Source organism: Cetorhinus maximus, chromosome 1 (assembly GCF_964194155.1).
Source record: "Cetorhinus maximus chromosome 1, sCetMax3.hap1.1, whole genome shotgun sequence".
NCBI lineage: Eukaryota > Metazoa > Chordata > Chondrichthyes > Lamniformes > Cetorhinidae > Cetorhinus > Cetorhinus maximus.
Genome location: NC_135879.1, coordinates 31249575 through 31267182, shown reverse-complemented (window position 1 = coordinate 31267182; position 17608 = coordinate 31249575). Strand labels below are relative to the sequence as shown.

Here is a 17608-nt window from a genome sequence, read left to right as displayed (position 1 = left end):
CCCTGCTAAACGTGCTATCTACGTAACCCTCAGCCTTGCAGATACACCACCTCCAGATGTAGTCTTCGAGGGCACTTTGTGCCTGCACACCTTCCCACATCCTGCAGGATGCACATTCCACATGGCCGAGCCGCACTGACGTACCTTAAAGTCTATATAAAGTGTTTACCACAGTATGGTATAATAAAATAACTTACCTGTCACTCACCAATTGTCTCCTCTGCCGAGTCTGGAAAGGCCTATTCTTACCTACCAATCAACTTACTGGACTCCTGTGACATCACTTACAGATTTTATCTGTAAACTCCTGGCTTGCGCTCTCTGCTATTTTGTGGGCGCGCTCTCTCTCCGAACTCCCACTGTTTTATGGACTCCTTTATGTTGTTTAGTTAGCTTAATTCAATTACTTTCTTAATTAATTTAGAATAATTCCTGTGTATACCACACCTCTTCCCCCCACCCCGTGCACTGAATGAGTGCAAGACGAGAAGCTTTGGCAACGTCTCTCTTTTCAACAATATCTTAAGTACTGTCCTGGAAGAGGGTGCAAATAATTGAATTGCTTTAGAAGAATAAATAGAAATCTTTGAGTAAACATAGGTTGCATAAATAAATAATCAACTCCTTGTATAGATATTTCCCTGTCCAAACCACCTTATAAAGTTTATGCTCTATGTTGCTTTTTATTTTAAAGAAACAACTTATTTACACTCAGTATTTTCTGTATTTGTCAGCAATTATCCATTGGTGAACTAATATGGAAGTAGGGTCAGGTTTACAAAGATCAAGTTATGCCTTGCTCTGTGAAGGGTGTCAATCGACAGAAATATGCACACAGGTATGCTGGGAGCTGAAGCTAACAGTGATAGGTCAACATATTTGCAGAAATACTAGGCTCAGGTTTCATGTATAGGCCCTAGATGTGCTAAGTTTTATTTCCTAGTAAATTTCATGGTTTTTTTGTCTATTATGTCACAAATATATTTCCAGCAATAGGTGCCTAATTTATCAGGGAAGCCAGCCAGGTGGTCAAAAGAATTGTCAAAAAAATATTTAGAGGATGGTTCTTGCTCCTGTTCTGATTTGTAGATTTTGATGGTACATTCATTTTTTTATGTTTTCTGTTACTGCTGGAAATTAGTTTTATTCTGCAATAGACACAAAAATTGCAAAATTTTGGAGACATTAGTTAATCTCCCATTCAACTACACAAGTCAAGTTCAAGTCAAAAAAACCATTTTTAGGTCAAGCATTGTTTCCTAATGTTATTTTCATCTCTCCAAGAAGATTGTGTGTCTAGTGTGTCTAGGGAGGATTGTATTAAGGACAAAACAAAAACAGAATTACCTGGAAAAACTCAGCAAGTCTGGCAGCATCGGCGGAGAAGATTTCTTCTCCGCCGATGCTGCCAGACTTGCTGAGTTTTTCCAGGTAATTCTGTTTTTGTTTTGGATTTCCAGCATCCGCAGTAGCTTTTAGCTTTTTGTTTTTATCATTGTATTAAGGAGTTATACGCCATGTCAGTCTCCGAGGCTTGTCAGATTGTTTGATTTTTATTTGTAGATGGTTGAGAGTTAATTGAATCAAACTAAAGGTGGGGTTTGGGGAACGCAGGGCTAGGGAAGGAGGCAGAAAGGGAGGCAGGGTGAGGGGAGGGAACAGGAGCCTTGGAATCAAGTGAGAGAAGGGGAAAGAAACAAAAAAGGGAAGCATAGAAACAGTGAAGAGGAAGATGAGATGGGGGTCAACATTTGCCTCACTGGGGCCTTGCTCAAAGTCCTTTAAGTGGATAGTGTTAACCGGGATGGATGATGTGCTGGTCAGCTAGCTATCATGTGAGGAAAGGAATTGCTAGTGTGCAAATGTTGCTCAAGCCTGTTGGAGTGGTTGGTTATGTTGGTTTTCTCTTCAGTGTGTTAAATGGACAGATAAATGTAACTGGAATATCGGGGAAGAGTACATTTTTTTAATATTCCCAAATGTATAAGCTGTAAGGCCATTCAACAAAAAGGTTGCTGGTAGTGGGTTATAATTGTGATGGTGGTTGTAGATTGTTGCGTTTGTTGAAGGTCAAAATAGTAACAAATGAAGCATTGCCACTTTTCTACAAATTATCTCTTTTATGAAAATATCTACACAATTGGCTAAATTAGACCTTACAATAAGTTGTCCTAATTCCAAATTAAAAGATACAAGATGACAAAAGGAAATTGTATCTGTAACTGAATAGTGACTTTTCATGGTGAATTTTTTTTTTCACGTTAGCCAGGGACATGTGCATAGCCCTTGGTATTGATCAAATCTGTGCTTGACAATGATAACATTGTTTTAAACTTTTTTTTTGGCATTTTCATCATTGAACATAAATTTATAGCTACAGTCTGTGATGTTTTATTGATTTCCTTTATATGATTTATATCTGAAAGGAAAATCATTTTCCTTCTTGATTGTACATGGTACTTCATAAGAGAGGAATTTAGTGCTAAGACTAAATATTTGAGAAGAAAAAGATACAGTTGGCCTTTTTTAATAGGTTGAGTTTAAAAAAAACCTTTAAATGTTTGAAAATATTTGTAGGTGATATCTTTCTCATCCTATTAACTTGTATGGCTTGCCAGAATGAAGCATCTGTTTATAAAACATAGTCTGTCTTTCCCCTTTCGTTAATGTTTTAAGTGTTTTTTTTTTACCCAATACATAGGCATTCCTGTTCCCTACTCTACACTATAAAATTGTTATTCTTCTTATGAATCAACTCCAGAAATTTACGATCATAATGACAAGGTCATAATGACACAACAGATATTTGAGCATTAGCAACCTGTAATGTATAATGATTTCATGTGATGTGATGTTATAAATTGTGATTGTTTTGTCACATAAATATGGTGGGTACTGCATTGCTGACATGCCTGTTGATTTTAACTGTATATGGAAATAAATTAAAACTGTAGATAGTTCACTGGTGAGGGTGCATTGTGAGAGACTGGAAAAGCCAGTTGTTCTCCTTGGAACAGAAAGAGTTCAGGGGTGATTCAATGGAGGTGTTCAGAATTATGAAGGGTTTTGATTGGAAATATCCTGCAGGCAGAGCAAGCAATTGGGAAGCAAATGGTATGTTAACCTTCATTGCAAGATGGTTGGAGTATGAAGGTAAAGAAGTCTTGCTGCAATTATATGGGTCTTTAATGAGGCCACATCTTAAATAAAGTGAGGAAATATATGCCTAGAGGAGGTATAATAAGAGTTTATTAGATTGATTCCTGGGGAGGAGAGGGTTGGTCTATGAGGAGAGGTTGAGTAGAATGGGCCTATATTCTCTGGAATTTAGAAGAATGAGAGGTGATCTCATTGAAATGTATAATATTCTTTCAGCATCTATATGGTCAAGTGTTCAAAGGCTGTTGTTTCCTGGCTATAAAGTCTAAAACTAGGGGTCAAGTCTCAAGATAAGGAGTCGACCATTTAGGATTGAGATGAGAAATTTTTTCAATCAAAGGCTTGTGAATCTTTGTGAATCTCCACTCCAGATGGCATTGGATGTTGATTCGTTGAGTATATTCAAGACTGAGGTCCATGTATTTTTGGAGACTAGGAGAATCAAGGGAATGTAGGATTGTGCAGGAAAGTGGAACTCAGGAGAAAGACATATTGAATGGCAGAGCAAGCTTGAGGCCCCATATGACCTACCCTTATTTCTCATGTTCTTAAAAAAAAAATCAGGGTCAAAATTCTGGAACATCCTATTGCACAACACTGGGTGTACCTACATCAGGCAGACTGCAGTGGTTCAAGAAGGTGACTCACTGACACTTTCTCGAGGACGTTTAGAGATGTGCACTAAATGTTGGCCTTGCCAGCGACCCACCCATTACCCCCTCCCCACATCCCATGAATGCATGATTTTAAAAAAACTGTTTCTACCGACAGCAGTGTAAGTAACCAGAGGAATAGATTTAAGGTAAACTGCAAAAGAACCAGAGGCAAGATGTAATATTTTTATGCAGTGCAGTATGATCTGGAATGTACTGCCTGCATGGGTGGGGAAGCAGGCTCAATAGTAGTGTAGCTTTTTCAAAAGGAATTTGCATATGTACTTGAAAAAGAAAAAAATGCAGAGCTATGGGGAAAGAGCAGAGGGTTGAGACTCATTGGATTGCTCTTTCAAAGAGCTGGCACAGGCATGAGGGCCCAAATGGCCTATTTCTGTGCTGTAAGGTTCTATTGAAGGGATAAATGTAGACTAAATGTGGACTGAAGTAATCAGCTTCTCCATGGGGCAAAATGATTATTGATTTTGGGGTCTAGCAAGGCTGAGAGTTACTCAGGATTTCTATATTTCTTTCAGGAATTAGAGTATTTTAATGGTATTTTAACTAGTGTTAGGTAAGTGTGGTAGTCTAATATAGGATACATGTAACTTGTAAAGTGCCAGAGATTTCGGCTTGACCACTGTACATTGGTCTGTGGAAGAACTAGATTTTATGAATGAATTTTTCTAATATGATTTTTCTTAAGTCATTTTGGCTACAGTAACTATTTTATATAATCGTAATGTAGATCCTGATGTGATTATGCTTTTTTTTAAAAAGTACTGCGTCTTTCTTTAATTAGATGTGCTGTTAAGAGTAATTGCTCCTTCGGATGGGTGTCAGTAAATTGGACGTTCTCTACAGGCGATTCCTTCTTTCAAAACTTTTCATTCAAGGATGGGGAAAGCCGGATGATCTCAGAAGGTACTATATAAAGATACTGTTTGTGTCATTTATTGACCTCCGTTCAACATGACTTTGTGTTGCACTGTTGAGGTGTCCTTGTGATCCAGGATTTCTTTTGAGGGACTGCTTTTGAAGCTAGCCTATGTATTTAAATTGAGTTTGTTCTTGTCATGTGGGGAAATGATTCCTCCTTTTCAGCAACATTGAAACATATCACCTTTCAGCTGCAATACGGATTAATTGGTGTCCGTGGACAAACGTTGCTTTTCAGACTAGTTGCTTATCTTGACTAAAGAATAGTAGAGAAAGAAGTAAAATTTACTACTGATGTGTGGTGAAAAAAATAAATTTTTAGTGTAACTTTAAATGTTTCCTTCTAATTATCTGATGAGCTGTGATGTACAGTCTGACCTCTTGAATGAACTGATCTGATGACTTGGAGCATCTAAGTTGAGTCACAGTAATGAGTGGGATGTAGCTTATCCAGTATTGCATTCTTTATAATGTATTAGATAAGGTTTTCTTTTACCTGATGTAGGAATTTTGGAGTGGGTGCAGCAAATTCAAGTGTTCTGCATTCTCCTATTCTGCCTTTGTCAATCCTATACTGGATTTGCCATTTTATATGTATTGTGGATCCTCAGCAGTTGTTCAAATCTGGGGTGGAGTGGAGAAGATTTTGGTTAAATTTTAAACTGCATGCTACATGTGTATGCACAGGATGCATAGCCTTGACTTGTTTCAATGTTTTCCACCTTGAGTAATTGTACAGCAGTCATGGGTATTAGCGCTAAAGCTGCTATACTGACTTGTAGAAAAAGATTGAAGGTTTAATGCAGTGGGGCGATGAACTCTGATGTTTACTTTGCCTCCTCTGCCTGAAAAGCCTCCTCGAATACAGTCGTGTGTGTGCGTGTGTGTGTGTGTGTGTGTGTGTGTGTGTGTGTGTGTGTATAATCACAGAATCTTAACGCCACAGAAGGAGGCCATTCAGCCATTGTGTCTGCACCAGCTCTCCAGTGAGCAATAAGACCTAGTGCTGTTGCCCTGCCTTTTCCCCAAAACCCTGCACCTTGTTTCTATTCGAATAATCATCTAATACCCTCTTGAATGCCTTGATTGAACCTGCCTCCACCACACTTCCAGGCAGTGCATTCCAGACCTGAACCATTCGTTTCACTTCACATTTGCAGTCAAAGAAAGAGAACCCTGGATGGAAAATATCTCATATATACCCAGTGTCTCTCTATGGTGAAGTAGCTGAGTTTAGGAGTTCAGTAGGATGGGTTGAACTACAGCTGTTATGGGTATTGGGTTTTCCAATATGGTGGCATCATATGCTTACTTAATTAGACTAAAATCTTTAGAGTAATTTAAAATCTGTAGGATTTATTTTTAGATTTTTAATGCCTTAAAAATTATAAAGCCAAACGTTGTATTTTTTAGTTGCTATTAGTAGTTGATAGCAATCAATGATCAAATTTTGAAAATTGCAGCTGTAAATAAGCAACAGAATGGCTTTTTGTACCTTTGGTTGCCTATAGTTATAATGTGGACTGATATGGGACTTGCATTTAATTGGATATTTTTTAAAAGCATGTTTTGAAAGTATCATAGTTTTATTTTTAATTGCAGGTTGTTTGAATTTAGGAAAAAAATAGGAAACCGAGAAAAATGTCAACAGTTGGTTCCAAGAGACTACCCCATATTCATTGACAAGGTAATCATTTAGTGATGAAATGGCCTTTTGTAAAGGTGCACTATTTTTGTTTCTGATTGTATTGTTGAACAAGATAAAACATCATTCAAAGCTTTTTTGCCTAATTTAACTTGTACACCCCAATAAATCAAATTTTTGTCTCAATTGTGAAAGCAGGCAAGCACTGACTCTAGTCTTACTCATGCAAAGTTTCTCACGGATAGTCAAATATAGTGCACGTAACCATTGTAGGTTTATTTGGACATTTCCTCTACCAAGTTCAGCTACCAACTGTGTGCAGCCATGTTTCCCTCCAAATGAGTCCAGTTGTGCCATGATGCGTTTTTCACTAATAGTTGACACTTTGATTGAGCCTTTTAATGTAGAAAACAACTTGTCAAACAGGGCAGGTCAGATCAGGCATGGTGGGAATTAGGAGAGGATAGCAGAGATGACCAAAAGCATTGTCAAAGATGTTAGTTTTGAGAGGGCTTTCAAAGGTTGGGAGAAACTTAGCAAGAATTAGATGTTTAGGCATGACCTTGAACTCAAGAAGACAATAATGTTGCTACTAGTAGGATAGAGGGAGGGGATGAGAGTAGTGGCTCAGACTTGAGTGCAGAAAACATGAGCTGTGATTAGACATCAAAGAGGATGGAGAGGGAGGATAGAATGAGCCATGAAATGATTTGTCAGTTAAATCAGTGCAGTGGGTACAAAGAGCCCATGGAGGTTAGTGAAAATTAGTTGCTGCTGAATTGGAGCATTTTTGAGAAGCGTTTTGGACGCTGATTAGGAGGATTTGGAAAAGCCCAGTCCGGTGATATGAAGGGTATGGTTGAGGGCTTTAGTAGTAGTGGAGATGAAGTAGGTGGAAAGAAATTATGTTGATGATGGTGTTACTGACCAAGATGGGAGGAGTGCGCAGTTAATTCTAGCCCCACTTCTCCACAGGTTGTAACAGTAGTTTAAATGTTTAATTCACCCACAAAACTAGCCAATTATTTACCTTTGATACTGTTATTTCCAGCATAAAAAGACACTAACCAAGCTTCTTTAAGTAAACATTAAAATATCAATTTGTTATAAAACAAACTACTTTTAAAAACAAGTTAATAAACTGGTTAACATACAAGTTGTAGTTTAGAAGTGTAACGATTTCTCCTTTTTGAAAAAAATATACGAACCCCCTAACACTCACAGACATAAAACAGGACAAAATAAACAGTCCCCTGCAGAGGCTAGAGAATGGGAAAGTTTCTTTTAAAATGAGAAAATTCAAAAAGATCTTGGCGCTGTTGATCAAACAGAATTCTGGCCATAATAGTTCTGGAAGTTCCTTCAGACGTTTTTTTGATGAAACTATCCTTATTGACTCTCACTTATCACAACTTTGCGAACTCTCAAAAAAAGAGTTATCCTGATGAGACATTTCTGAGGAAAGTTTAACACAAAGGTGTGAAGAGAGAGGGAAAGAGAGTGTCTTTTTCAGGCAGCTTGCTTCTAAGGCACCCACACTCTCTTTTAGAGTTTTAAAGACTAAGATGTTTAAAGAATACTTCCCTTAGGCAAGGTGTTTTTAACCAAACAGCAAGAGCTTTGAGCCTGGCAACAGTTCTTTGTTAACTTGGATATACAAAGTATTTCTTCCCTCTCCAGGCATTCCCTGCTGGACATCTATCTTGACGCATGGTTTCTTGAAGAATGGAATTTTCAAAGCCCCGAAGTAATATCGCAAACTTTAAAAAAATAACTCAGGATGCAGAATGTCCAAAATTCAATGTTCTTCAAATTTTCCAGAAACGGGTTCCTCACAATGGGCTGATTGTGGATTGTGAAGCCCGGCTTGAGGCCAAGCAGGACATTGAAGTTGCACAATATTGGATTTGGTCTTTGTGAGTAGCCAAGAGGAGGGTAGAATCAAGTTTCTGTTAAAAACTGAACAGTAGCTTCACTCTTGCTAATGTTGAGCTGGGGAAAGTTCTGACTCAATCATGTCAGACAACACAGCTAGTCAAGAGTGATTCATGACTCAATATTCCAGTCCCTATGGAACAATATCTAGCCTCCTTTAGGCACCTTCCCATAAATTTTGGGTGGTGGAGAGCTAAAACTGGTTGTCAGTTTACATGTGCTTATACTCACAATGCAAATACATTGGGTGGCACTGGCCATTCACAGGTTCATCGCAGAACTAGAAGCGTTGAGAAGCTTAGGTGGGGAGATTGAAGATCAAGTTCCGTGGATTTCATATATAAATACCTATAAAACAGCTTACCCAAAATAGGAACAAAGACTGATTTCAGTTTTGGATGCTGTTTGTTAATCATCGTGTTTCCTTTCACCATGCACCTTCCCTACTCCTTGAACTCTGCTGCAGCTAGGTGATACACAAAGGGAATGAGAATGTTTGGCTGCTCAGTATTTTCATCTCTATGGACCAGTATTAAGCCAACGCCAGGCAACACCCTGTGATACCATATTTGAGATTAGGAACTTGCTATGTAGGAAATCGTAAATGAACTTAGATGATGGACTTCTTCTGAGATAGACCATGTATTAAGGTACCCTCTTTGTTTACATTGCATTTTATTTGCATGGTAACAATGTTACTGGAGACATTAGGAAAATGGTACACAAACTGTACAGTCTCCTTTTAATCAAAATTCCCCAATATGAAGACTGGAGGCTCTGTTCAGAAAGGGTGAAATCAGGTAACTATAGATCAGTCAGTCTAACATTAGTAGGGAAATTTCTAACAATAGTGCTGGACTAAAGGAAGTGGCTTATAATGTAGCCAAAAAGAGTAGTAAGCCTGAGGATTGGGAGGATTTTAAAATTCAGCAAAGGATTACAGAGATAATAAGATGTGAGTGAATTAGCTAGTGACAAAAACAGATTATAACAGCTCCTATAGGTTTGTAAAAAGGAAGGGATTCGTGAGAGTAAGCATGGATCCTTTACAGGCGGAGACAGGAGAAATAATAATGGAGAATAAGGGAATAGCAGAGATATTAGACAAATACTATGTATCCATCTTCACTTCACAGTAGAAGACACAAGAAGCATTCCAGAAATAGCGAGTTAAAGGTCAGGTGACAATGAGGAACTTAAGGGTATTAGTAATGACATAGTACTGGACAAATTAATGGGACTGAAAGCTGACAAATCCCCAGGACCTGATGGCTTGCACCCTTAAAAGACTTGCTACAGAGTTAATGGATGAATTGGTTTTGATCTTTCAGAATTTCCTGGATTTTAGAATGGTCACCGTGGATTGAAAGGCAACAAATGTAATCCCAATATTCGAGAAAGGAGGGAGAGAGAAAACAGACTACAGACCAGTTAGCCTGACATCAATAGTAGGGAAAATGCTAGAATCTATTAGGGATATGATAACAGGACATTTGGAACTTAAAGAATGATTGAGCAGAGTCAACATATTTTTATGAAAAGGCAAGCATATTTGACATAGCTGTTGGGAGTTTTTTGAGAATATAATTAGTAACATGGAGAAGGAGAGATCATTGGGTGTAACATGTTTGGATTTTCAAAAAGCATTCAATAAGGTGCCAGACAAGGGGTTTTTGCACAAAATAAGGGTTCATGAGATAGGAAAATAATATATTAGGGAAGGAAATTAGGAAGGACGGGTTGCACCTCAACGTAATGGGACCAATATCCTTGCGGGGAGGTTTGCTATTGCTGTTGGGGATGCTTTAAACTAACTTGGCAGGGGTTTGGGATCCTGAGAGGAGGTTCAGCAGGGGGAGATGCACAGCCAAAATTAGAAGAGAGAGCAAGTGAGTCTGGAAGGCATAGAAATTATAGGCCAGTTAAGGCACAAGGGAGTTTGGCAAGGTTGGATGGTCTTTATTTTAATGCAAGGAGTCTGACGAATAAAGCAAATGAGTTGGGGGCACAAACTAACACATGGAAGTATGATGTCATTGCTGTCACAGAGACGTGGTTGAGAGAGAGGCAGGATTGACAGCACAATATTCCAGGATACAGGGTCTTCAGGCGAGACAAGGAAGGAGGTAAAAGAGGAAGGGGTATCGCAGTATTGATAAAGGAATCAATTACAGCAGTAAGGAGGGTTGACATCTTAGAAGACTCCTCAAATGAAGCCATATGGGTAGAATTTAAAAACAAAAAAGGAGCAATCACATTGCTGGGAGTGTACTATAGGCCCCCAAACAGTCAGAGAAGTAGAAGAGCAGATATGTAGGCAAACATCAGAGAAGTGTAAAAATAACAGGGTAATAATAGTGGGGGATTTCAACTTCACCAACATTAACTGGTTTAGTCATAATGTGATAGGTGTAGAGGGAGCAGAATTCTTAAAATGCACCCAGGAGAGCTTTTTAAGCCAGTGCGTAGAAGGTCCTACAATTTTAGGGAATGAAGCCAGGCAAGTGGTAGAGGTATTAGTGGGGGAGAATTTTACAGATAGTGATCATAACTCTGTTAGATTCAAGGTTGTTATGGAAAAGGACAAGGATGGGCCAGAAATCAGAGTTCTAAATTGGGGGAAGGCCAATTTTAATATCAGATATGATTTGGCCAGAGTGGACTGTGAGCAGCTACTTTTAGGTAAATCTGCGTCAGAGCAGTGGGACTCATTCAGGAAGGAAATAGGGAGAGTACAGGGCCAGCATATTCCAGTAAAGACAAAGGGTGGGACCAACAAATCCAGGGACTAGTAATCCAGAGACCCGGGTTCGAATCCCGCCATGGCAGACAGTGGAATTTGAATTCAATAAAAATCTGGAATTAAATCTAATGATGACCATGAACCCATTATCGATTGTTGTAAAAACCCATCTGGTTCACTAATGTCCTGTAGGGAAGGAAATCTGCTGTCCTTACCTGGTCTGGCCAACATGTGACTCCAATGTGACTGGCGTAAGTGAGTTAAGCCAAATTGTACACTACCTCTAATCTCCTGGGAACATCTGTACCACCTTGCCACTTTCTGTAGCTCTTCCCTGAAATCTAAGAAAGCTTATTAACATAGCTCAACCACCATTGAAAACATCTGCAAGATTAAATTCCTGGATTTACTCTTTTTTGTGGCATTCAGTTTCACTTAAAATTCCAGGTGCTGTTGGACCTGACATCACCTGCTTACATAAGCTCATCTTGTGGATTTCAGACAATTTTCAATCTGACAGGACTATTCAAGTTTTGCAGCTTCACTGTTGTTTTGAATTGAATTTTTGGGGTGTTTTTGTTTTGCTCTTCTCGTACTAATAACTTTACTTTCTCTGATCAAAGTCCTGTGAGTGCCTGAAGAATTTATTTTTAGGATCCCCTCCACCCCATTCAGAAGGACAAAATAGTTGGAAAGGCTTTTTGACTATTCATCATTCACTACTGTCATCATTATAGAGGGAAAGCAGAGGCGGGAGGCACAACATATCAAGCATCATAGTAGTAGATGTATGTTCTGAGTTTTTTTTTTTGAGTGAAAGCACTACAAAATTCTTGGGACCTGCCACTGGCCTTGCCACTTTCTGTAATCGATTGAACACCACTATGTTTGCTGCAGAGTATGCAAAGTAGTGTCCCAGGAAATTAGGATGCAAGTTTGCGACTGGAAGGACAGTGCAGAAACCAGCATGTTTGAGGCATAATATGCTGATTATGCCATTCCAGAAAATACCTCACTAAAGATTTTTTTGAATTGTATAATTAAACCAGCAAAGTCCTTGGTCAGTGCTAAGCCACGTGAACTTAGCAGGGACAATAATTGGTCTCATTGCTCCAAGGATAAATTGTCTGGCCTTCTAGATACTGATAGCTATCCTGACTAGCTGATTAAATTACAAATTAATATTCTGTATAGCACATCTTCATAACAGGAGATAGAGAAATTGAGGAAGGGAAGAGTTTGAGAGAAGGGTGGAAATTAGAAATAAAGTTTTTGAAATGTTCCAGTTCAGGGCAAGGGCAGGAATTGGCAATGACAGTCATTAGCGCCCTGGAACAAGAGTTGATTGAGGGGACCAGAGTAGAACTGGACCAAAGCATGTACCATATATGTCATTTAAAGGCAGGCCTGGCTAATAGCCATATGTTTCTATAGCAATATCTTTTGTTTGAAAGAAATGAATGGAGCCAAAGGGGAAGTTGTTCGATGTAAGAAGAAGTTCAGTTTGGCAGAGGAGGCTACTGGTGAATTGGAACTGGTTGCGCCTCAGTTAATGGAAGAAATGGAGAGCCATCAGGTCTTGCTATTCGGGGCTGCAGGTGTGTAGAGGAACTGGATGTCCACTGTGAAAATGAGATGCTTAGCACAGGGTCTCTGACTGCTTTCTTGGTTCAGAGGTGCTTGGTCCAAATTTTGCATAGTTAATAAGGGTGAGGTTAAAAATGTTCACTTTTATAACAGAGAAAATCTGACAGCAACTTTTGGCATCCACACGTGCAGTTAAACATGGAAATCTGGAGGTTGCTATCAAAGATACCCCAGTAAAAAGTTAGGACAAGTGCATTCAGGAGTAAGTGAATTTTTGATGGCATGTTAAGTGATAATTGCTGCCAAATCAGCTTTCTAGGCTTTGGAGTTCAATTTCACAGGTGTTAAGTCTCATTTCTTCACAAGTTAGTTACAAATTCTTTTTTTCTTTTATTTCTCTACCTTAATCTCAAGTCTCTTCCAATTTTTAGTTTACTTTCTGTACAGAATTTAAATCAAATGTATGTGTCCTGCTTAGACAGCATGTCACATAAGGATTGGTTGAAGAGCCTTGCTGTTTCTTGACCTGCTTCCGAATGCCATAGTTACCTTGTAGAGGGTGCTGTGCTGGATCAGATTCTGGATTAGAGCAAGTCTACAGTCAGAAGGCTGAGAAAGCTTTGTGGGCAGCTGTTGAACAGTTGAACGGTGCATGCTGATTTTTCACTGCTGCCAACAAAATCTGGGTCTTTGGTGCCGCGCTACCCGAGGAGTGAGAAAGTAACCATTCAAAATCAAAAAAATTGTTTCTTTCTGTTCCTGAATGAATAAAATTGTAACTGAAAGCTATTTGTTACAGATGGAGGAACAGGCTGATTGTCAGATCCTGGATGGGCACTTTGTATCCCCACTGGATCATTATCTACCAGGGATAATGCCAGCTGAATCTGTCAAAGCTAGGTAAGGAAATAAAAGCACACAACTGAATTCTCACTGTTCTTGCATTTCTTTCCTGAACTATGTGATCAAAGTGTTATCTGATGATGTCCTAAATGGTTATTTATGTAATTGAGTTTCCATTCATTTGCATTATTAGTATGGTATAAATGCAAACATGAGTTGTGACTGATGCCTTTAGATCATTTCCTGCTATTTTCTTGGAATTTTTTTTCCTCCTCCCTTGGCCTTCATACTTTGGTCAAGATCAAAAACTAGTGCTGCCAAAAATTGTCGGATAATCTTTCATTCCTTTTATGGGGCAGTAAATGAAAAAACTAATGTGTTATGTCACTTGACTATACCACAGTTCTTCAGTGTAACATTTTTTTTTAGATAGCTTACAATTGCCATTTAGTATTGAAAAAGGGGTTAAGTTTTCAGGAAGTAAAATGCTTCCTTCATCAAACCTTAAAGATGAAATGCCTCTACCACATGTTGCTGTGACCCTGACATTTTGAATTAGTTGGAAGCTGTTGGACAAAGCTAACAGGGAGACCATATTTTTGGTTCTAGATTTTTACCGTGGTTGATAGCTTTGAATTTAGAAATGGAGTGTAGGGCAGTACTTAGCCAATACTAAGTTGATTGCTTTTGCCAACATCCAGAAACAGTAGGGATGCTGATCCTACTGGACGGATGCAGAAGTTAAGCTGATCAAAGATGTTCAACAAGAGAGGAATAACTGCTGCATTTAGTATTGGGAAACAAACCAGAACAATTAAGAGAAGTAGGCATGTTGGGGGGTGGTGGGGGTAGGGAGGGAAATCTAGGGAATAATGATCACAACATAGTAAGATATATCATGATTGCAAAAAACATAAGACAGACAAAAGTTGGGAAAAAAGCTAATTATGAGGGGATGAGGTTGGACATAGGGAAGGTAAACTGAAAAAATGCTGATAGATGAAGAACAGCAGTGGGAAATATTTGATAAGAATATTAGTACAGTTCAGGAGAAGTATATCTCATTAAAAATCGTGGACAAACTAGCTAATAAAGTCACGAAATAAGGATAACACTGAAATTTAATAAAAGTACGCACTAAATACATAATGAAGCAGAGGATAATGAGCGAGATTATGAAGAAGTTAGGAAAGTTATATGATTAGGAAGGCAAAGAGAAATAATGAAATGATCAAAGAATATTAAAAATAGTAACATTATGATACATAAATAACAAGAAAAATTAAGATTGGGATAAGAGTACATAAGGGATGCACAAGATACACTCGCAGGTAATGATAGTGAAATGCAGGAGATATTGAATTGTTATTTTGCCTCAGTTTTTTAACCAGGGAGAATAACAAGGTGGATGTGACTTTAGAGGAAGAGATCAAATACTTATCAAGACATTTAAGAAAGGAAGGAGGGAGATAATAAACTAATCAAACAGTATCATATAGCACAGAAGGAGCTGGTTCTCTGAATGTTTGAGCTGGTTCTCTGAAAAAGCTACCGATTACTCCCATTCCGTGTTCTTTCTCCATAGTCCTAAATTTTCATCTTTTTAAAGTACTGTATACCCTTCTGAAGTTATTATTGAATCTGCTTCAAACACCCTTTCAGGCAGTGCATTACATATCATCATATCTCCCCCAGGATTTTTTGCTGATTATCTTAAATCTGTGCCTTCTGGTTACTGACCCTTGTGCCAGTGGAAGCAGTTTCTTCCTATTTACCCAAAATTACTCATAATTTTGAACACCTATTAAATCTTCTCTTAACCTTTTATGCTCTGAGAACAATCCCAGGTTTTCTAGTTGCTCCACAACTGCATTCCACATCCTTGATGCTAAACATTTAAATTTCATCTGCATCTTGACATCCATTTTGAAGTGTGGTTCCCAGATTTGAACACGATACTCCAGCTGAAGTCTGGCATGTGACTTATAAAGATTTACTGTAATCACGGATCTAGATGGATTATCTCCGCAATTATTCAAAGAAGCTAAAGAAGAGATAGCAGAGGTACTAATACTTAATGAAAGGGAATGATGCCAGAGGACTGACAGACAGCTGACATTCTCGTATTCAAAAAAGAGAGATGGAACTATAGACCAGTTAGCTTAATATCAGTGGTAGGAAAGATATTGGAGACTTCACTCAATGATCTAATAGAAAATTTGTAGAAACCCAATATATAAAAGCAATAGGCAGAGCAGATTTCAAAAGGGGTTATGCTTGACCAAATGTATTCAATTTGTTGAAGTAAGAGGGTAGATGAGGATAATGCAATGTACATAATACATAGCGCTGGTTAGCTCAGATGGTTAGAGTGCAGTGTTTAATAATGCTGACAGTGTGGGTACCCATAACGGCTAAGGTAGTTCTTGGGACCTGCCACTTCTACTTGCCCCATTACGATAGTGTGATATCATGGAAAGACTGCTAGAGATAGTGGTCTGTCACGAACCATGATTAGCAACCTTCAAATAACTGAAGACAATAAATTATGAGAGAGCATATATAATATACATGGACTTTCAAAAGGCCTTTGATAAGGTTCTAATTGGTAGTCTCATGACTGTGGAATGTGGGTAAGTAGCATAATGGATAGCAAAGTGACCACAAAACAGAACTGAGCAGGGATTAATGGTAGTTACTTGGACTGGCAGAAGGTGATAAACAGTTGATGTATTTCAGAAAGCCAGAAAGAAGAATAGAACTGGAACCAATCTTTATACTCTTTTTATAAAATCATTTATTTACAGGGATGCATCTTAAAAGGATGCACCTCCTCACCCAACAATCACAGTTTCAATCTGCTCCTATTTGGGTTTTGAAAGTAAACCAATTAACAAAATAGGGTAAAAGCAAAATACTGCGGATGCTGGAAATCTGAAACAAAAACAAAAAATGCTGGAAAAGCTCAGCAGGTCTGACAGCATCTGTGGAGAGAAAGATAGAGTTAACGGTTCAAGTCCGTATGACTCTTCTCTGAAAAAGAGTCATCGAAACATTAACTCTGTCTTTCTCTCCACAGATGCTGTCAGATCTGCTGAGTTTTTCCAGCGCTTTTTGTTTTTGTAATAAAATTAGGGACAATTTAACAAATTAACAAAAAGATCAAATGAACTAATGAAAGCGGATAACCCCTTAAAGGGGCACAGTAACTAAAAGACAAAACTACAACAGGCACTTAAACTTTAAATCAAAATGTAATTTCCTGGGGTGGCGGTGCACCCCAGCTGTTCCTATTTATACTCTTTTGAGTTATCAACAGTCACAGATTGCAACTCTTTGAGTACAATCTCAGTTCTTGGTTTTCCGGGAGTGGAACATGAACCCACAACCCTCTGATTCAAAGGCGAGGGTGCTATGAACTGAGCCACAGCTGACACCGAGGCACAAGTGAATCCCCAGTTAATGCCCACCACCTGTGTACAATTAAAAACAATTAATGTGCAATTAGCAGTGGTGTTCCACAGGGATTGGTGCTAGAACCATTATTTACCATTGGCATAAATTATTTGGTCTCTGACGTACAATATCAACTTGCAGATGCCACAAAATTAGAGGTTATAGTTAATACTAAGGAAGACTGCGACAGAACACAGGGCATTAACAAATTTGTAGAATGGACATGTAAATGGTAAATGAATTTCAATATAAATGTGAGGGTTATGCATTTTGGTAGGAGGAATAAGGATGCCATCTACACCTTTTGAAAATAAGAGCCTGAATGAGAGAGCGGCATAAAGGGACCTAGAGGTACAGATTCACATCATAAAAATAGCAGTGCAGTTAACAAAGCTATAAAACATGCAAACACAGCACTGGGTTTCATTTCAAGTATTATAGAATTTAAAAGCAGACAAGTTGTGTTAAACATGCATATAACCTTGGTTAAACAAAAATTAGAGTACTGACCATATAATAAGGATTTGGAAGTACAGGAGAAAATACATAAGAGATTTACAAGAATGATACCAGAACTCAGAGGGTGCAACTCTTGAGAGAGAGAGAGAGTGAGTAGGCTGGAGTTCTTTCTCTAGAAAGAGAGACTCA

At 38.4% G+C, this 17608-nt stretch overlaps 1 protein-coding gene across 8 annotated transcripts in view; it reads left to right on the top strand.

Annotated features, from left to right (window-relative positions):
- The window catches only part of abhd18 (abhydrolase domain containing 18), a 128869-nt gene that overhangs the window by 41388 nt on the left and 69873 nt on the right, over window positions 1–17608 (top strand). For 4 of the 8 annotated variants that reach the window (XR_013576261.1, XM_078539614.1, XM_078539605.1 and 1 more), the window contains exons 2-4: window positions 4615–4736; window positions 6354–6438; window positions 13461–13561. Coding sequence is in view for 4 of the 8 variants with exons in the window: in XM_078539614.1 (XP_078395740.1) it covers window positions 4645–4736; window positions 6354–6438; window positions 13461–13561 (278 nt within the window). In the remaining 4 variants the exon portion in view is untranslated. Of the gene's footprint in view, window positions 1–4614; window positions 4737–6353; window positions 6439–8797; window positions 8982–13460; window positions 13562–17608 lie in introns of those variants that run through there. The other 4 variants (XM_078539663.1, XM_078539661.1, XM_078539635.1 and 1 more) reach the window with 3 other exon arrangements.